General features: G+C 44.9%; 1 protein-coding gene across 1 annotated transcript; it reads left to right on the top strand.

Moving 5' to 3' along the window:
* Positions 1 to 15,245: 15,245 nt before the first annotated feature.
* Positions 15,246 to 17,374, top strand: LOC102463955 (interleukin-17F-like). The gene is made up of 2 exons (XM_014580582.3): positions 15,246 to 15,484; positions 16,553 to 17,374. Exons 1-2 carry the CDS (start codon positions 15,255 to 15,257, stop codon positions 16,788 to 16,790), a joined length of 468 nt encoding a protein of 155 aa, XP_014436068.2. The 5' UTR covers positions 15,246 to 15,254; the 3' UTR covers positions 16,791 to 17,374.
* The last annotated feature ends 4,449 nt before the right edge of the window (positions 17,375 to 21,823 follow it).

The following is a 21,823-nucleotide window of genomic DNA, read 5'->3' as shown; positions in this document are numbered from 1 at the left end:
GGGGCTGCCGACAAAGGGCTTTGATGTCGGCAGGGGAGCGTCCAGACTAGCGCGCTGAGCCGACAAACAGCTGATCGGCTGTTTGTCGGCTCAGCGCGGCAGCCATGTAAATTTAAATGAAGCCGCGATCATTTAAATCGCGGCTTCATTTGCCTTTGCCTATGTGTCTAATCTACATGCCTCTGACGACAGAGGCATGTAGTCTAGACACACCCTCTCTTTCAGAAGAAGTTTTTCCGGATGATCTCTTCCAGAAAAGCTTCTCCCGAAAGAAGGGCTACGTCTACACTGGCACCCTTTTCCGGAAATGCTTAAAACGGAACAGTTTTTCCGTTAAAAGTATTTCTGGAAAAGCGTGTCTACATTGGCAGGATGCTTTTCCAGAAAAGCACTTTTTCCGGAAAAGCATCCATGCCAATGTAGACGCGCTTTTCCGCAATTAGCCCCGATCGTCATGTTCGCAATCGGGGCTTTTTGCGGAAAAGAAATCTGTGCTGTCTACACGGGCCCTTTTCTGGAACAGTTTTCCGGAAAAGAACTTTTGCCCGAACGGGAGCAGCATAGTTTTTCCGGAAAAGCACTGATGATTTTACAGTAGATCGTCAGTGCTTTTCCGGAAATTCAAGGGGCCAATGTAGACAACTGGCAAGTTATTCCGGAAAAGCGGCTGATTTTCCGGAATAAGTGGCCAGTGTAGATACAGCCTAGATATAGCCTCTGTATAGCATCTGCAAGGTACGCCCTTTCCTATCCATCTGCATCCTTCCCATTGGCCTTGACAAGTGCAGTCTTGTCCAGCTAATCTCCATTCAGAAGGCTGCTGCAAAAGATCATTTTCCTAGCTAGTCATTTCGACTATGTCAAGCCTCTCTTGCTGTCCGTCTACTGGCTTTCCCTCCCCCATTTCATCAGGTCTTAGCTCCTCGCTTTCACTTTTGTGATCCATCCCCATCTTACCGCTCATTGAGAGTTCACTGCTGAGATGTCTGCTCCCGTCTTATGCTGGCCTATGAGTTCAGCCTCCTTCTCCCACTTATTGCCTATTCACGGCCTCTCCCCCAGTGCCCCTCACACATTCTCCAAAGACACCCATAAAACCATCTCACTCTCCACCTTCAAATCCCTCCTCAAAACTCTCCCTTTGTTCCAGTGGCTTAAAAAAAAAAATTGACAGTGGCTAGAGTGGATTAACCCCATTTCGGTTACGCTGGCCAATTTGTCGCATTGCTCCCCATCTTTATCTTGTTGTTTCTTTGTCTAGTCTCTAGATAATAAATTTTCTGAGCCATCTTGTGGGTACAGCATCTAGCACAATGGGGCTTCTAGGCATGATGGGAAAACAAATCCCAAAAGATCACAATGCAGGTGGGAAAGGCATCCTCCCTGAAGCTGCTACTCTCCCTCCTGCCAGGAAATTGATGGAGCTCTGATAAAGGTGTGGCACAGCTTACTTCTTCCCCTGGGGTAAAGGAGGAACCCGGGACCCGATGCTCTGGATCAGAATTCAGTGCCTGTTCTGCACCTAGGGGCAGTGTAAACACCTGCTTTCCCTTCCTAGGGATTACAAGATGCAAATCTACCTTATATAAATTAACATGGAACAGACTGAAAAATATAACACCCTTCTCATGATTAAAATCTTCTCTCTCCCCTCCTTCCCTTCCTTAGGAGCAACTGCAAAGCAATGTGAATGACTGAGGCTTTCCTTTGTAGCAGCTTTGTTGTTATCTATAACTATATCCATTAACTATCAGAAGCAAAATGCAGGACAATGTAGCACTTTAAAGACTAACAAGATGGTTTATTAGATGATGAGCTTTCGTGGGCCAGACCCTCTTCCTCAGATCAAATAGTGGAAGAAAATAGTCACAACCATATATACCAAAGGATACAATTAAAAAAAATTCACAGACACTTACCTTCCTTCCTTCCCCCCCCCACCCCCCCCGCATCCCCCTTCTGTTCTGAAATGTGATTTGTCCTTTTCATATGTGTTCATTTTTTTTAATTGTATCCTTTGGTATATATGGTTGTGACTATTTTCTTCCACTATTTGATCTGAGGAAGTGGGTCTGGCCCACGAAAGCTCATCATCTAATAAACCATCTTGTTAGTCTTTAAAGTGCTACATTGTCCTGCATTTTGCTTCAGCTACCCCAGACTAACACGGCTACATTTCTATCACCATTAACTATCAGGTATTCAACAAAGGCGTCAACCACTGAGAGAAACCACATCGGATATGTAACCACAGCATAGACTGAGCTGCGCTTCAGAGAGACAGGTGTGCAAGAGGAGATCACTGTGTATGCTGTGGTGTGTGAAGGAATGGATGGGGGGGCTCCCGGGTGAGGTTTAAACCCACTTTCCCCCCCCCCCTCCCCAAAAACATGATTGCGCTTTGATAGCAAAAGGATAATATCAGGGTTAGGTCATAAGCTAGAGACCGGAATTCAAGTCCCTGCAGTGTCACCAGGTTTCTTGGCGATGTCAGTCAAGCCACTTAGCCTCAGACCGCAATGTGTGAAACAGGAACAAGAACCCCTGGCCTCTTCAGGGGAGGCAGGGGACTAAATAAGCAAAGGTTGTCAGGTGCTCGGCTGAGGGGGGTGGCATAATGGGCAACCTTGTCAGTTAATACTGTCTGGAGGAAAAATTCCTTTTTCTTGACAACTATTAACAGGCCTGGTGGGGGGCAGGGAGTGAAGGGGACAACTTCCCCGGGCCCAGCAATTCAAAAGGGCCCAGGGCTCCCCGCCACTTTCATGGCTATGGCCACAATGGCTGCAGCCAGATCCCTGTGTGAGGTACACTCTAGCCGGTCCTGAAGGCCCCTGGGCCTGCCACTTCTGCCTGAGTCCCTGCCTCTTACGGGGGTGCAGAGCCATCCCCCTAGGGTTGCCAGATGGTCTCCCAAAAAATACCAGACACGCGGTATTTCTGTCAAGCAAAAAAAAAAAAAAAAGGAACGCAGACACTCCCCCCTGTCCCTGCCCCCTGTCCCTCCCCCCGTCTCCCTCTGTTCTGATGCGCCCAGAGCTGTGATCGCAACCCCAGACTCCCAGGCTGGGAGGCGGGGTCACAATCGGCGCTGGGAGCCTGTGATTGCACAGAAGCCTTGCAGCGGTGGGGGGAGTGATTGGGACTCCCAGCCACTCCTCCCACCCCAACTAGGCTTCTGAAGCACCCAGACCGGCGATCGTGGCCCCGCCTCCCAGCTGGGACTCCCAGGTCATTGGCAGGGTGGCCAGAAAAATCAGAGAATACTGGACATTGCATGTGTCCGGTATTTTCTGATTTTTTTTACCGGATAGAGAGCACAAATACCAGGCTGTCCGGTAGAATATTGGACACCTGGCAACCTACATCCCTCTCACCTTGACTAGGGGCCTGGCAAGCCTGTCGGTTCCCCATGACTATTAGGAAGCATTTTTGCCTCCCATACGGCTGCAGCATGGCACGGAAAGGCAAGTCTGCTCTGGCTCTTGATGTGACCTAGAAAAAGCCCCTAAAGCCAAAATGTCCAGACGTGGGTGCCTTCGGTTAGACCCCTAAATCCACACTTGGCAGCTAAAGAGAGCCACAGTTCAGCAAAGTCCTTAAGCATGTGTGACGTAGTGGGGGTACTTGCTGGGCTGTGGTGACCTCTGCTGTCTGGAGCAAGACCCATCAGGGAAAACCTTATTATGCAAAGGTACCATACCGGTTGAACCAGCCTACCCCCCATGGGGAGAAACAAAGGGAGGTGGAATGCTGCCCTGGCTGGGGGCAGGGCTGGGAGAGGTAGAGTTAGTTCCTGTCTGGAAAGCAGGGGAGAAGGAGCTGGGGAGGGGGGCTGGGACTCCCCTATCTCAAGGGGAGCACTGAGGCCTCTTAGCCCCAGTTCCTGTAACCAGATTACATCTGTGCTATGCTGTATCCTGGAGGAGCAATAAACCACCCTCAATTCCACTGGCTGGTGGAGTCTGTTTGTGCCATTTCGGGGTGCAGGAGACTGGGGACCCCCAACGCGCCGTCACAGCATGTACTGAATTTCCACCTCAGAAGAATCTCCATTGAGGTCAATAGAACAACTCCCACTGGTTTAACTAGGCTGTGCACCAGGCCTTCTGTGTCTTAATTTTCAAAAGTGCTAAGCACCTGATGTGCCCCTGATGTGACTCCCGCCTGAGTTATGAGTGTTTAGTGCCTCTGAAAATCAGGCCAATTAAATAGGCACCTAACTGTAGGCGTCACGTTTGAATACGTCGGCCTCAAGTTTTCTATGCCTCAGTTTCCCCCCGGGATAACAATACACACCCTCAATGGGGTGTTGTAAAATACATCGTTTTGAAATGTTTGAGTGAAAAGCATGACAAAAGCACACGGCATTGTTATTATTCCTATTTCATCATCCAGCAGAGGGTTGAAGAAAATTAAAAGTTCCTCTCATACTTTTTTTCTTAAATTGGCCTTGTGTTGAAGTCACAACAGTAATTAAATGTGTGACAGCACAATCATTTCTATATCACCTGACCATGATGCCACAACTCTGTTATGAAGACAAATACAATAAATTATTTTATACTAGAGTGGCACAATATAAAGGAAAGAGGGAAGATGGGGGTAAAGCCATTTTTGAACATAGAAATAATCCTGCTGAGCAAAAATTAGCATTTACATTCTATGGAAAATTCAAATATTTTAACATTTGCTTTCATCATCACAAATCAGAACAAAGAGTGGTAATACTAACATTTTTCATGGAATGAAAAGTTCCAAAAAGACCCTGGATTTAGAAATATTAAAAAATGCTTAGTTTCAAATATATTATTGAATTAAATCCAAATGTTTTGTGTCAAGTGAATTTGACTTTGAACTTGGCTCCCAAGGCCTGTGGGACCACAGTAAGCTGAGACTGTACCTCACAACATGGTGGAGATCGGAGGATATTTTGATGCAATATGATAGGCTTGTCCCACAGTCCACCAAACCTATCCCAACTCATATGGCAATGCCATGTTCCTGTCATCGGACAACATTTTGGAAACTCCAACCCTCCGATATACAAGCAACACAGATCTCTGTGGCACGTGGAATGGATCACTGATCCCATACCCTACTGATGCTTCATTGGGCTAAGGTGGAGATATTGCCCACAATTATTGAGAAGGGAGAAGAATTGTTGGGATGAACCAACTGAGCACTAATGAGCAGGAGCGGCCTGAGGTGGGCTGCGGCAGCTGGCGCCCCAGGCGGAACACACGATTGACGCCTCCTGCTTGCAAAGCCGTCAATGGAGTGACATCATCATTGGGCGCCCCAGGTACCCCGTTGAAGGTGGCGCCCTAGGCAATGGCCGAGTCGGCCTATAGTCACAGGCTGCCCCTGCTAATGAGGAATACTGGATTATGGTTAAAATGGTGGAAGGGCCCGTTGCCTGAGGCATGTAAAGTTAGACTTAATATAGCACCAGGAAATACACGGTAGGGAACAAACCTTCTTAGGCAGGAGGTTGGCTTAAATGACAGACCAGGTCTTTCCCATCTTTGACTTCTACAGCTCCAAGATCTTCTCCCATGAGCTTCAGAGGCACGTGCAAATACCTAGCAAACCCTGCCAGAAGACTATTATTAGGAATACACCTGGTGGTGCAATAGTATGCCACAGGAAGAGATTTCTTTCTGTCTCCCTTGATTCTGGCACCAAACAATGGGGTTAGAGAGATATTGTGGTCTGTATGGTGGCAAATTCCCTTTCATATACTAAGTGATTCCTGAATATACGCCCGGGGGTTCATCTGCTCGTCTTCCCTTTGAGCCTATGTATTTTCATAATCAGGGCTCCACAAAGTATTGAATCGACTCGCCTGTGGTGAGTAGATTTCAGTTGGGTGCCCCGTTCATTTGTGACGCGCTTGCGCAATGCAGGTCTTGCATATGCGCAGTGCAGGGCTGACGAGCGGCTTTCGCAGCCTTTCGTCAAGCCCTGTTCATAATGATTTCAGATCGAAAGAGTTCATGACTCATCAAACAAACCACAGGAAATTTTCTTAGATGTTTTTATTTCCCGGCTATGTCAGGATGTAATCTATTCACACATCAATTGACCAAGACCACTTATCAGGGTCAGGTCCCATCGGTCTAACCCTAAGCCAGAAAGGTACTTTCAAGATTTTGGTTGGTTTCAAAAATGTAAAATTCCATGACCCACTTTGAATGAATATTTCAGTAAGTGGCTGAAGAGAAAACCCCTCTCTGAGGGAACAGTTTCCGCTAGCCTATATGTCTTTAACTGTGAGAGGAAATTAAACTACGCATTTAATATTCGACATCTTAGCGTACATCGGAGGGAATTGATATAGGTCAGAGTTATTCCAGAAAGAAAGGAAAAATTCTACCCTTGCTTATACAAACTTCTTAAGAAAACTGAAGACAGAATTTGTACCAATGAGCAGAGAATAAAACATGCTTTGAATTATTTACGCAACCTTCACTCATGGAAACTCCCCAAAATTAGAAGTTGGAAACACAATGCATTAGGACAGCATTGAGAGACCTCAGTGCTGGACAGTATCCGGCAGTCTATATTCTCCACTGCTTTGTTAATGATTCAGACTATGGGATTTCCACCCTGTAGTTACGCTCAATGTTCCTGAAATGTAGCTTACATGTTCCATTGCTTAATTCCATCCCATTTCATTACCTGGTACCACCCAATAAAATTCCTCCCCGTCTTTGATGCATGTTTTGGTAGGAAAGGGGGGATTTTTAACGGTACAGCCTTTTTTCAAATAAAAGAGCATACAGGCAGTCCCCGGGTTACATGGATCCGACTTACATCGGATCCCTACTTACAAACGGGGTGAGGCAACCCCGCACTAGCTGCTTCCCCCCAGCAGACCAGGGAGACGCGAAGCTAGCACCCCCGCCAGCAGACCAGGGAGACGCGGAGCGGCTTTTCTCAGCAGACACCTCAGCTTGAGAATAAAGGACTGAGGGAAGTGAGGTGTGGGAGAATAAAACTGAGCTCTGGAGAAATGTTTGGCTAGAGTTTCCCCTACAATATGTACCAGTTCCGACTTACATACAAATTCAACTTAAGAACAAACCTACAGTCCCTATCTTGCACGTAACCTGGGGACTGCCTGTATATATAATCCATAATTATACATGTAATTATGATATAATCCATAATTATATATATGAGTGTGTAAAAATTCTGTCTCTATACTTACTTTTTTTCTTTCCATATGTAAAATATCTATGTAACTACCCAGTGATCTATAAACATTACAGAATATGTATCTGAATAAGCTATACGTTAGAATCTGAAAAAGCGATACTGTACATTAGAACTTCACTCAAACTCAGCAATAGTTGGGTGAAGAAACTTTCCTACCAGTCTCATTGAACACAGTGGGAATTTTACTGACATTCCAGAGTTGAATCTGGTTCTAAAAGTTAGCTCCTTTCGGAAGATAAAACAATGCAACACGTGTAGCAGTTCCTTGATAGTTAACACTTGCGGTACACAACCACTTGGTGAGCATTCACTAGGAGGGGGGTGAAGTACTGGCATGGTTTTCCTAGGGAGATGGTGGAATCTCCATCTCTAGAAGTTTTTAAGTCCTGGTTTGACAAAGCCCTGGCTGGGATGATTTTGTTGGGGTTGGTCCTGCTTTGGGCAGGGGGCTGGACTGGATGACCTCCTGAGGTCTCTTCCAGCCCTAAGTTTCTATGATTCACCTTTGAGGCAGGGCCCCAGCTGTCTGGTGAATGAAATCAGATTTCTGTTCTTGATGGTTGACTGGGAAGTGGCTTAGGGGCAGAAAATCCATCCTCCAGGGAAGAGGTCAGGCTGAGGCTGGGAAATCTCATTACACAGAGGTCATCCCCAGATCATATTCAGGTCCCAGAAGGGAATAATGAATGGCATGACCATTGTACCACCTTTTCCTTTTGCCTGTTCGTCGCCAGTGGTGAAGTCCTACTACTACCTCTTGGAACTAAATTATGCCTGAGTTTCAATGCCAAATCGAAGCTTTGCTGCCTGTAGACAGTGCATTGGGTGCAGACATCATCTGCACGGGGCCAAGGCTTGAATAAAAGGTTGTAGTCTGGTGTCAAAGGAGGAATTTTGCATTACAGCTTCACTATTCTTATTTCTTGCTTCCCAGCTCTGGCACAGTTGAAGAGCATGCCTGGAGCAAGAGCCATTCCACACCTGGGATGGGGTGAGAGTTGTACAGGTCTGTCCCAGAGGTGGAACCACAGAGATGGATGGACATATGGCTATAGACCGAATCCAGTGCACAATTCTCCTTTGACATTAACAGCTTTTTGCTCTTTATACTAAGATAGGAGTCATCCCTTCTCATACATATAGGCTATGTCTACACTACAAGTTTTTGCGGCAGAGAGCATGCTAATGACGGACTCATTGGCATGAGTCGTGATGTCATTAGCATATTTTCTGCCGATGCCTTTTGTGCAAGGGTTTTTGCACAAAAACAGGCAGTGTGGCCGTGGCTGTTTTGCACAAAAACCCCTTTTTCCACAAGCTCCTTATGCCTGTCCCGGAGAAGCATAAGGACCTTGCAGAAAAGGGGGGTTTTGCTCAAAAAGGAAACAGCGACACTGCTTCTTTTTGCTCAAAAACCCCTTGCGCAAAAAGCATCCGCAGACAATATGCTAATGACATTGCGACTCATGCTAATGAGTCTGTTATTAGCATACTCTCTGCCGCAAAAAACCTTGTAGTGTAGACAAAGCCTTAACCTACTAACATAAAGATCAATAAGATGATCACTCCAGATCATGTTGATGCTGAACTTTTCTTAAAGGTTTTGAATTTCAGTATCCCCAAAAGAATGGGTGGAGAGTGCATGCCAAGGAATAAACCTACTCCCCTACATGTAACAAGCCAAGTCACAGGGGAAATCTATCCACCTGAACCTTCATTGTAAGACACAGCAGACTGCATCCTCTACTGTGTAAATCAGCATAGCTCCATTGATGTCTATGAAGCTATGCTGATTTATACCAGCCAAGAATTTCATCCAGCAGTCAAATGGTGGAGATGCTCCCAAACAAGTCTTCATCTTGCAAGATTGGGCTGAAAAACATGAAACTGAGGCCCGATCTTTCAGCGTGTTCAGTGACTTCAATCGGCGTTTTGCCTGCCTAAGAAATGAATACAAACTGAGCATTGCTGTCACCAGGAACGACGAGGTTGATACAAATGCAGAATGGAACTCTCAGACGCTGGGATTCTGTATTTTCTGAGGCAGTCCCTGACTGTAGAACTCACCCCCACCAGAATGAGAAGGAAGACGAATCTGTCCAACAGCAGGGCTTAACACCAGGCTCACCTGTTCACACCAACCTCCATCTGATCATGCAAGAGTCAGCTTAGCCAGCCACGCCCCCTAATACAAGCCAGAGGGACCCTGCTACTGTCTGATGGATCAGGAGGGCATTTGCCGTATACTGCTGAATGAACAGTTGCATTTAGATCGTTTACAGGGCGCCTGGCCACCCTGGAGATCAGGTGCATTACCAATGGGGATTAGACAGAAGATTGACAGGTAGAATCAACTCAGTGGCTTTGTAGATCAGTGGTCACCAACCAGTCGATTGGGATCTACTGGTAGATCTTGGAGCCTCTGACAGGGGATCCTGACTGGTTTGGCCAAGAAGCTATCAAGTGCAACACTTCAGCTGCCCCGCCCACCACTGCTGCACAACTCCTGCCCTTTGCCTTGGAACTGCCTCCCCATACACGCACACACACACCGGGAGCCTCCTGCTTGCTGTGCAGAGCAGGGAAGGGAGAGGAGAGGTGCTAATGTCAGGGTGCCCCCTTCCCACACTGCATCCTATCATCACAGAATGGAGGGGGACACAGGGCTTGGGATGAACAGAGTTTGCTGGCTGCTTTAGGGAGTGGTGCAGGGCCAGGGCAGGAGTGATCCTGCCTTACCCCCACTGCACCACCACCAGGAACCACCTGAGGTAAACAGTGTCCAGCTGGAGCCAGCTCTGAACCCCCGCCCCAGTCTTGTACCCCTCCTGCACTTCAAGCCCCTGTCCCAGCCCTGAGCCCCCTGGACCCAAACTCCCTTACAGTGCCTGTACCCTGAACCCCCTCCTGCACTCCAACTCCCTGCCCCAGGCTCAGCTCAGAGCCCCCTCACACTCCAGAGCCTGCACCTCAGCCCTCAGCCCCTGCCTGGTAAAAGGGAGAGAGAATGTGGGAGGGAAGGAGGAAGGTTGGAGAGCGCAGGGGTGGGGCCTCGGAGAAGAGGCACAAAAGAGGCAGAGCAAGGGTGTTAGGGTTTGAGGTAGTTCCCGTAACACACTTAAATTCAAAAAGTGACCTTGTGCTTAAAAAGGTTGGAAACCGCTGTTGTGGATGCCATGACATCCTTTGTCCAATTAAAATTCTTTACCTAACATATTGTTCATCAGCGTATTGGGATATGGCCTAAGACGAATTCATTCCTCAATGCCTTCCCATTGAAGGCAAAGGGAGCTCAGAGGGTTCGGCACTTCAACAGCAATGCTGAGCACCTTCCAGCTTCAGTCTCATAGTACGTTAAGGTTCACCTCCTAACCTTGACTCACACCCATCAACTTCCTTCCTGCGCCATCAGGCATTTCTTGGAGCACAAATAACTTCCCACCCTCCTAGTCTTAGAATCATAGAATACTAGAACTAGAAGGGACCTCGAGAGGTCATCAAGTCCAGTCCCCTGCCCTCCTGGCAGGACCAACTACTGTCTAGACCATCCCTGATAGACATTTATCTAACCTCCACAGATGGAGATTCCACAACCTCCCTGGGCAATTTATTCCAGTGTTTGACCACCCTGACAGTTAGGAACTTTTTCCTAATGTCCAACCTAAACCTCCCTTGCTGCAGTTTAAGCCCATTGCTTCTTGTTCTATCCTCAGAGGCGAAGATGAGCAAGTTTTCTCCCTCCTCCTTATGACACCCTTTTAGATACCTGAAAACGGCTGTCATGTCCCCCCTCAATCTTCTCTTTTCTAAACTAGAGCGTCTAACCTGAGACACTCTTTGCATGTTCTCTGTGTTGTGAAATCCCACGTGATTTCCCTGCCTGAGTAGTGTCTGAAAGAGAGGTTCCTTTTGTTGGTCCCTTTCGGTCAGGCCAATCAGTCTAGAGTGAAAAATCAGCTGAAAGACGAGGCCCTGAAGCAATTTGCCTTTTTCACTTGTGTGCGATCACTCTTCTGCAATCTGTGAATAGGCTGACTTAAGGGAAAGAGTACGGACATGCAAAAATTCTTTTATGAAGAGCAGTTGAAAGGTAAGGGCTACTCATCTTATGAGGAAGAGAAACTAGAGGAGAACATTTCAGCTGAGGGAATCTAGCAGTGGAACAAACTTCTGGAGACGATCAGACAAATCCAGAGTTTAATTAGCTTTAGGAAATGCTGCAAAAATCTTCCCTTTAAAAGAAAGCCTTTTCATCATTTAAATTACACAAACTGACCCTTTTAACATAAACTCCCACCAATCAATCAAGTAGTGATTACATGATAGATAGATAGATAGATAGATAGATAGATAGATAGATAGATAGATAGATAGATAGATAGATAGATAGATAGATAGATAGATAGATAGATAGATAGATAGATACTTTCTCTTCTCCCTCTCTCAGAATTCAATGAAATGGAAAGCTGGTGAATTCAAAAGAGGTAAAAGGAAATAAGTTTTCACATCATGTATCATTAGTCTATAGAATTCATTCCCATAATCTATAATTGAAGCTAAGGTCTTAGCAGAATTGAATCCGAGATCAGATATTTATAGATAGGTAACAAGAGTACTCTGAGTTATAAGAGACAGGCCATGCCTTTACTATGGGGAAGATCAACGCTGCTGTATCGATCTTCTGAAGTTTGATTTAGCGGGTCTAGTAAAGATCCGCTAAATCGAACTCAGAGGACACATCATCATGAGGAGTAAGGGAAACCAATGGAAGTGTTTGCTCCTGTTGGCCTCCCACTGTGGAGTCCATGTGGAAACTCAAATTAAGGTATGGCAACTCTAGTTATGTAACTAACATAGCTGGAGTGGCATATCTTAATTCAACTTCCTCTTCAATATAGATCTGAACTAAATGTTAAAGGAAACTAAGTGTTTAGGAAGGAATTTAAAACCTGGGGGCTGTGTCTAGACTGCACCCCTTTTGCGGAAAAGGGATGCAGATTAGACACAGCGCAATTGCAAATGAAGTGGGGATTTAAATCTCCCCGCTTCATTTGCATGAACATGGCTGCTGCTTTTTTCCAGCTCGGGGCTTTGCCGGCAAAAAGCACCAGTCTAGACGGGGATCTTTCGGAAAATAAAGCCTTTTCCGAAAGGTCCCTTATTCCTCTTAAAATCAGGAATAAGGGATCTTTTGGAAAAGGTTTTATTTTCCGAAAGATCCCCATCTAGACTGGCGCTTTTTGCCGGCAAAACCCCGAGCCGGAAAAAAGCGGCAGCCATGTTCATGCAAATGAAACGGGGGAGGATTTAAATCCCCGCTTCATTTGCAATTGCGCTGTGTCTAAATCTGCATCCCTTTTCCGCAAAAGGGATGCAGTCTAGAAACAGACGGAGTGTCCAGCCATAAGCCAGACTCTAACAACTATTGGAAGAGAAGGAGGAAATTTTCCGTAAGGACAGGTTCTCCCTTAAGGGTGTGTCTAGACTACAGAGTTTTTTTCAAAAAAAGTAGCCTTTTTTTGAAAAAACGTCATCGAAAAAAGTAGCCTTTTTTTGAAAACACTTCATCTGTGTCTAGACTGCTGCTGCGTTCTTTTGAAAGTAAATCAAAAGAATGTGGCAGTTTTCTCGACTGCAGAAAACCTCGTTTTATGAGGAAGAACACCTTATTTCGAAAGTGCTCTTTTGAAAAAAGGTGCTATGTAATGCAGACTGCCTGGGTGCTCTCTTTCAAAAAAGCGGTTGTAGTCTAGACGCTCTTTTTCTAAAAGGGCTTTTTCGAAAGTATCTTTTGAAAGAGGCTTGCAGTCTAGACGTAGCTATGTCTACTTCAGGAAGCTTCAGAGGGGTAGTTGAGTTAGTCTGTAACAGGAAAAACTTAAAAAATAACAAATAGTATGGTAGTACTTTAAAGACTAACAAACCATGTAGCTGGTATCATGAGCTTTCATGGGCTCATGATACCATCTACGTGTTTTGTTAGTCTTTAAAATGCTACCAGACTATTTGTTGTTTTTTAAGTTTTTACTTCAGGAAGGTTGTACTTCCACTTCATAGAGGCATCATGTAACAGGGGAAGAGGACATAATGTTATTGTAAGAGATAGACCATGGGTAGGATCCACTCTGGCAATTCCTATGTTCCTGCGATACTACAGCTTCTATGATCAGAAAAGACCACAGTTTATCTCAATGTATAGTTGATGAAATAACCACAGTCATCTGAATTCACTTAGCGCCTGACCTTATTTCTGATTAATACAGCATAATGATTTTGTATCTGCCTTCATTTTTTTTCCAGAAAGGAAGCAAATTATGCAAATATTCCAAATTGAGGACATTCATCTACGACTTAGGACAGGTTATAGTCAAAGTCCTTGAAATCAAATAGGGTTTGTAGGTGAACTATTCGCACAGTTTCTCAGTTACCACAATACCTTCATTTCCTCTTCCCCTCTTACATGACGCTTCTATGAAGTGGAATTTTTTGTAAAGTTAAATCATAGTCCTGAGCAAGAACTATGAATAAGTTTGGAAAAGGCCAACAATGACAATGGAAACTAGGGCAGCAGAAAAGTCCTTATAAAAAGCCCTGAAGTTCATGCACACAGACAGGTTCAGTTGAAAATATCCTTTACCCACATCAGATCAAGTAAGAGAGACTGCAGTATGATGACTTTTGCAAGGAGTGCTACATTGGTAAGTATTAGCTTTGCTTCTTAAATCTAATTGTAACAAACATTATTTCTAATAGATATGTGTAGATAAACTGATCTTAAATTTATTTTTTAAAATCATTCCAATCTAAATTGGAACTAGCAAATATTAAAACATATGGCTACTGAATATCCTCACTGCAGGGCAGAGTAAAGGTTATTTAGAACCTTAATGGGGCATTTTTGTACCTTAAAATGTTTGCATTTCTTTTCACTGTAATTTTATATTGATGAATTTGGATATAATTTTTCTTTTATCATTTAGTTACTGATATGTGAGGTTAACCTTAACATAGTTTTTGTTTGGGTATTGCCTTTTTTTTTCTTAATTGTTAAAAATGTCATACATGAAAAGTAAACAAGGAAACCACAGAGGATGCTACTATGTGATATCACTAATCAATTGAAGTTATAAAGTATCAATCCTACTTTTTTATATTCTAACTTTTGGGATCACTACTATGCCGTTCTTGGTTATTAGGCAATATTATTTTCCATACACAAAACTCACACTAATTCAATATTAACTTTGAGAACTCGGGCATTCTAAAGTCAGAAAAAGAAATAATAAGGTTGAAAACTCAACCTTACCACGTCTCCAGTGTTTATTTGTTAGCGTAAGGTTCCTTTATATGAAATTATTTATTAGATTGCATTGCTAATCATTCAATAGAACCTGTTTTCTTATACTACTTCTTCTTCTTAAACTCTTGTACTCCGAAATTTACAGTAAAAGAATTTATGGTCTTCAGACTTTGCTTAATATTTTGTCTCAATGAGATCAACAGAACAAACTACATTTAATTTTTGTACCTTCAGCCATTGTAGAGTTATTTCTGCACAAAATTTGGAGTCAGGGGAAGGGTAAATTCTCTGCTTGTGTAAATGGTCAGAAGTCCATAGCTGCTAATTGGGCTGTTCTCATTGGAAACAGCAGAGACCTGGCCTGGAAAGAGGATTCCTAGAATGCAATCTTAACCTACATTCTGCCATACTTTGGCAAAGGTGTGACTCTTCCTATGAAGTTACTTTTATCTATATTAGATGTCTATAAGTGCACCCATCTCATAAAAACCATGAGAATGGTCACGGGTTCTCTTCAGATACAAAAGGTTTCTGCGAATGAATAACTTTATCGCTGAAGCTACCAACCACAAGCAAAGTTGAGCATGTATGAGACCACCTCTGCCCCCAGCCAAGCATTGAATTTCAGGATATAAATTGTTGCTGGAGCTACACAGTACATTCCTGTGTTCCGGGCTCTGCACTAACAGAGAGTGGTGTTTCTCTATTTCAGCTCAGCTCGCTGCTGTTAATGCTGATCCTGGGGCTGTCAGCGAAGAATTCAGCCCTTGGAAAGGCAATAAGACCTGGGTTCAATGGAGAGAGAGGCGCAGAGGAGAAAAAGAGCGATGACTGCCCACCCCAAAAGGACTCCAGATTCCCTCTCAGTGTGAAAGTCGACATAAGCATCAGTAGCACACAGCATGCTACCAAAGTGGCTCATGATATCAGTAACCGGTCTGTGTCTCCCTGGGATTACAGGTACAGTTCATGTTCCCCACCATCTGGAAACGCACCGGGCTCTTCTGCTTAGCAATACAGGGGGAATGCTGCACTCCATGTATCCAGAAACATTAAATTTGACCTGCCAGCCCATATGCCGATGGTCGTATTCCTCATGCAAAAATGACAACCAGATATTTATTAATTATAATTAGATATTGGTAGCATGGTAGCTCATAAGAGCCCCATTCATGGCCAAAGTTCCCTCACTGTGCGGCAGCACGGCCATACAGCTGCTTAATGGGCCCTGCCGGTCAGGGGTTCAGGACTCACGCACAGAGCTACCTGGATGGGGGAAGGGTGCTTCTCCCTTAGCAACAGCAGCAGCTTCCACCTGAGGACAGAGCAGTGAGTCTCTCCTAGTCTGTAGGGACACGTCCCCTCCCTACCGGCTGGGAAAGACTCGCGGCTTTGTCACTGAGGGAAAAGCGCTCCACCCCCAACCAGGCAGCTCCGTACCCAGAGCGCTGAGGCCTTGGCTGAGCCGGGCCCATTAAACAGCTGTTAGGCCGGGCTGCCATACAGCTAAGAGGAAACCTTGCTGTAAGCAAAATGAGGGTCCAACTCAACACCAATGTTAGAAAACAAATTAGCTTCAGGGTTTGTCACAGCTCTTTCTTCAGACCCACTTCTGTCCTGACACATCTGAGTCTACATCCTGCCTCAGAGAGTCCAGCCAAATATCCCCAAGGGCCCAATCCTACACCCTTTAAATCAATGGGAGTTTGGCCATGGCTGTTAAGGGGCCTCGAGGTTTTGAGGCACTGGGGCCAATGCTGAAGTCTTCAAGAGGTTTTAATTAATCCTTATTCGGGCACAAACTCACATGGAAACAAATGGCCTCGTTAAGTCACTGAGCATTGCAGGAGCTCAGACATTCAACCAGAACAAGCTAATTCTATGAGGCAGGGGGAACATGTATCTCTGGATAAATTGGGGTGGCGTGATGACCAAGCAGGAATGAGCTAAGCACCTGAGCTGAAAGCCCTGCTGATTCGGGCTGCAGTCATCCCTCCAGTTTGACCAATCTTGAACCTTGCTTCACAGCATTGACAACGATCCGAACCGGTTCCCGCAAGTGATCTCTCAGGCCAAGTGCCGCCATTACAGCTGTGTGGACTCCGCCGGGCAGGAGGACTACAGCATGAACTCCATCCCCATCCAGCACGAGATCCTTGTTCTCCGACGGGAGCAGAGAGCCTGTCAGCCCACCTACCGGCTGGAGAAACAAGTCATCACTGTGGGCTGTACCTGTGCGAGGCCCATCATCCACTATCTGCAGTAAGAGAAGGCAGCCAGTCAGAAGAAGGAGACCTCATGAAGAATCAGCCATGCTAATGGTCTCCATGGACCTTAAATTTAACAAAGGGCCTGATCCAACTTCCACTGAAAAGAGTCTTTCCACTCATTTCACTGGAATTGGGTCAGACCATGATAAAGAGCCAAATTCATAGAGAGCTGACCAAAAAAAAGGGGGGGATGGGACACAATTACTTTTTTAAATTTTTCCCCCAAATCTCAAATTTCAAAATTCAACCAGATCCATGGGAGGGCGGATAAAAGGGTAAAAATTTACATCATTTGATATCAATTTCTCCCCATTTTTTTAATTTCAAGCTTCAAACCATTTTGACCAGCTCCAGCATGAATCAAAGCCTTGGGAAAAAATCAACCTGAATCTGACTCTAAAATCCAGAGTCTTTTTTAAGTGCTAATCCAAGTAAATTATTATAGCTGCAACAAATCACAATTTTTTTAAAACAAATGTAGTTTCCTTGCTTGCTTTTCAAATGAATATTGAACATAAAACCACATTTCAGAGACAATTGTGCTACCTACATAATACCCCAGGAAAAGAGTGGTGAAATGTTATATTTTTGTATCTCTATTTAAATGATCTATTTATAGAATTATTTATACCATTAAGATAACATATCTGCTTCTTATTTGTATTTATTCAATAAAAAGTGGGTGGATAAATCTACTGTATCTTTTTAAGTGAATCATTTTTGGTAGTGAAAGAAGTCAGGCAATCAAAGTAAATATCACAGCATGGTAAATTTAGTGGATTGTACGATAACAATAAGTAAAATATCATCATCATCATCCTGTCTACCACTTTTCATCTGGGGATCCTTAGTAGATCTCGAAGGTTAGACTCGTTATCCTCATTTTACAGATGGGGAAACTGAACAACAGAGTGGTAACATGCCTTATCCAATATCACTCACCTGGCCACTGGCAGAGCCCGGAATAACTAATTGTTTATCCAGACTCCGCTAATATTATTACCTCTGTGATGATCTTTGCCAGTGGAGAGCGCTTCCTAGTGGTCAGGGTTTAGGCCCTGTGAACTGCTTGGCAGGTGAGCCTGGTGCCCTCCAGGTTCTGGCCCCGGATCCTGGAAGGGCTATTGAAGATCTGGCAGCCAAAGAACATTAAGACAGCCCTCGCTGTCTGTGGCAAGGAGACATGCAAGGAGTCAGCTTGCCTCTTAGCACCTTCTTGTGACATAAGGAGTGGAGGGAGAGGTAGTTCAGTGGTTTAAGCATTACTCTACTAAATACAGGGTTGTAAGCTCAATCTTGAGAGGGAGAGAGAGAGAGAGAGGAAGGGGAGCCATTTAGGGATCAGGAGCAAATCTGACGAGGATGGTACTCAGCCCTGCTGTGAGGGCAGGGGAATAGACTCAATGACCTCTCAAGGTCCCTTCCAGCTCTATGAGATAGATATATCTTCATATTATTATAGACGTCCCTATTTCATAAGGACAAGTCCCAATATTTGGGGCCTTGTTTTATATAGGGACTATACCTCATCCCGATTTTCACACTTGCTGTCTGGTCACCATAGTGTGGCCATGTATGGCATAGTAGCTCCTTCTCTCTCTCTCTCTCTCAGGGTGGTGACTATCTCCTCCTGTGGTTTGGCCCTCAGCCAGGCCAGATCCAAATCTCTCCCCTGCTTGGATAGTTCACAGGCAAAACGCAGGGATTTAACACAAACTGGGTCCTTACGCGAGGAGTAGGGAGCACCTCTCTCTCAAAGTGTATCTGAAGGAGGCCCTCCCTTGCTGCAAGAAAGGACCTTCCAACAGTTGTGGATTGGCGAGAGTCTACCTTCCCTCAGAAGGCTTCCTTGGGAGCTGAGAGTTCTCTTCCCTGGCCTGCCCCTACCCCCAAGTGAGCTGTTGTTTCCTTGTACCTCCTTCTCCAGCATGGGCATCTCTTGCAGGTAGGAGCCCAGAGCAGCTCTTTAGCCCCTTCCACACCATCACAACACAATGTTTCACACATTGTTGCCTACGGTAACAATAATGCCAGGTGTAACAAACAAGACAGAAACCCCAGAACTGGTGCGTGAGATCCTGGCTATAGGATTCAAGAGTCAGAGCTTGCAAAGGCTTAAACTGAACTTCCTGCTCTCCACCCCGTCCTACCCTGGGGCAGGAAAGCAGCTGGCCCATGGAGCCTTCAGAATTCTCTGCTGGACATTTGTAGCCAAAATCTGGTATTTGGGGAATCCTTGAGCCAAACAAAGGGGCATTATGGAATCTAGCCCTGTATGCCAGTAGCATTCAAACAGGTGGGTATTCTAAGTGTTACACTGGGAGCACAGAGCCCTGGGCTAAAACTGTGTCTCTGTGTATGTTAGCAATGTGCCATCTAATGACTGATCCAGTGAAAGGATAAGGTCTCTACTACTACTGTCCCTTAAAGGAGTTCTGGGAACGTCTACACTACAGAGGCAACATCTGACCAGCCAGAGCACTGGCTCAAGCTATTACAGGCCACTGGCTGGCACGTGCACTAGTCAGAGACACCCTTGGCCACTAACCCTAGCTGCCTGCCTGCAATATGCAGCCTTGCAGGGGAGGAAGTGGAGGAGAGGGGGGATGTGGTAGTCTCACTGAGGAGGGAATGAGGAGGGACACAGAAGGTGGGAGGGTCTCAGAGGGGAGGAGTGTGGAGAAGAGGGGGGTGCAGGGCTGGGGAACCCACAGGGAGGGTATGGAATGGAGGGGAGGCGCAAGAAGAAACTCAGCAGGCAGCAGGGGTGTTGGGGAAGGGGGTGACGCAGGGAAAAAAATTCAAATATTATAGGTCCATTGTCCCTGTGATGGGTCAATATCCAACAGTCCGTGAATTTAAATGGAATTGCCAAACAGCTCAATTTACACATGGAACTGGATTAGCTCTGATGAAAAATAAAGGAAGTTTATTTAACTACAAAGAGAGAGTTTTAAAGCAAGTACAGGTACAAGGCATTAAGGAGAAATAAAGATAAAACACTTTCTAGTAGCTAAAACTTAGCATACTAGATTGGGGTCATGGTACAATTGTTACCTCATGATCCTAGCAACATTGCGAATGAAATATTCATGCCAGGGGCCTTCCCAAAGTCAAAAGGCTGCTTCCTTTTTCTTCTCGGGTGACAGTAAAAGACAGCAAGGAATATAAAGATAAAGGAAGAGAGATCCTGGAGTATTTTACCCCTCCTTTTTATAGTCCAATCCCCCTTTGAATTGCATTTTCCTGAGGGTTGCCCCTACACAAAGTTCCACCCTGCTGTCAGAATGGAGACATGAAGTCCTGAGGTCAAAGAGGTTCCAGGTTCTTGTTTGCTAAAATGTAATTTGACCCATTCCTGCCCCCATTTCATTGTCCAAGAAGAGCCACTTGACTGGTGAGTGCCAATCCACTTCGGTGACACCTGACTAGAGGTGTCAACTTGTCCTTTGTCTTTGAGAAACAAATTTGCTTCCCCCCTCCCCGGACGGGTGTGGTAAAGACAGTTCAGTCAGAATTTTAGCTTATGGTCATAACTTTACACATAATGTTGCCACGCACAATGATTTCCATATTGAAATGTGACTTTATTTTCAACATTTTAATTGAAATTCTTAACCAGAAAAATGTATATAGAACATAGTTGATTGTGTTTTAGATTTTTTGCTCCTCCTTTTCTTACCCTTTCTTTCATGTTCTAGTGATCCGGTCCTAGTTAAGGACTTCAGAAACCCATGTTTGATTCCCTGCTCTGCTACAGACTTCCTGGGTGACCTTAAGCATGTCACATCATCTCAGAGCATCATTTTCACCATCTGCAAAATGGGGTTAATAAATTGCCTGGGGGTTGTAAGGATAAAGGCATTAAATATTTCTTTTCAGAGGAGTGGAATATAGGGCAAGCTAACAAAGCATTTCTACAGCAGCTGCGATGAAGCCTACATAGTGGGTTGGAAAGTTAGCACTCTCTGTCTGTGTTTATTTAAAGCACTATTTTGCGGAGAAAAGAGGCAAAAATGTCTCACAATTCAAACCCTAGATGGCTTGAGAAGTCCCAGGTGTTACAGAAAGCTGTCATTCCTGGAATGCTTGTGGTCTGTGATTGTCACCACTGAAATCTCATTTGTGAAAATGGCAGAAAATACAGAACTGCAGAGGATGCAGAGGTCAGGATGGGGTGCGTGGACCTAGCAACTGGTTGGTTATGTAAATACTTGAAAAGAATTTGGGGGGGGGGGGAGTTTCCAAAGCACCATAGGAATTTAGGAGCAAAATCGCATCAAAAGTCAATGAGACTTATGCACTGAAACCCCTCAAGTGCTTTAGAAAAAAAAATTTTTTTTGGACAACAAACAGGAACAAATCTTCCCTAGTGGGGAAAATGGAAGTAAAACAGGGACCTCTGGAGCTTAGTATATGAGTCCTTACAACTTGAGCTAACACCTAATGGGATCTCAGCTAAGGCTGTAGACTCATTCTCTCTCTCTGTAAGTGGTCTAAGTGCCACTACATGGGACAGTGAACCACATTCAGAAGGTGTGTAGGTTGCACTGGTTCTGGTTAGAGATAGGACAGATTGGTGGTTAGAGTGCTAGCTAGAAGATGCAGGTTTAATACCATGCAGTGCCACAGACTTCCCATGTGATCTCAGGCAAGTCACTTAATCTTTCTGTGCCTCAATTTTCAATTTGCAAAGCCTTCCCTTGCCTACATTACCCACCACCCATGGTCCCAATGGTCAAATTTCTATGACCATAGTTGGCATTGTCTGAAGCAAAGGCCTGGGAAGAGATGGAGGCTAAACTACCCTCTTTATCCTAGAAATGGTCCTTTCAAGATCGGGGTGGGGAGAAAAGAAAGGTTCCTCTGTCAAGGCCCATTCTGTGAAAAAAGCACATCCATCTCCAGCACCTCCTTTTGGGAATATAAATGATCACCACCGTCTTTTGCAAAACCTTCAATTTCTCCCTGAGGTAAACTTACAGGATGGAATTGTGACTATTTGATTGTTGCCTCAGTTCATGCAACA

Source organism: Pelodiscus sinensis, chromosome 3, assembly GCF_049634645.1.
Source record: "Pelodiscus sinensis isolate JC-2024 chromosome 3, ASM4963464v1, whole genome shotgun sequence".
NCBI classification, from domain to species: Eukaryota; Metazoa; Chordata; order Testudines; family Trionychidae; genus Pelodiscus; species Pelodiscus sinensis.
The sequence above is the reverse complement of the archived record's forward strand: the minus strand, read 5'-3'. Positions and strand labels throughout refer to the sequence as shown.

Excerpts from the sequence above, each read along its gene's own strand:
- LOC102463955 (XM_014580582.3), top strand. The coding sequence starts at position 15,255 with ATGCTGATCCTGGGGCTGTCAGCGAAGAATTCAGCCCTTGGAAAGGCA. Across the intron at positions 15,485-16,552 it reads GTGTCTCCCTGGGATTACAG|CATTGACAACGATCCGAACC; the intron begins GTACAGTTCATG and ends CTTGCTTCACAG.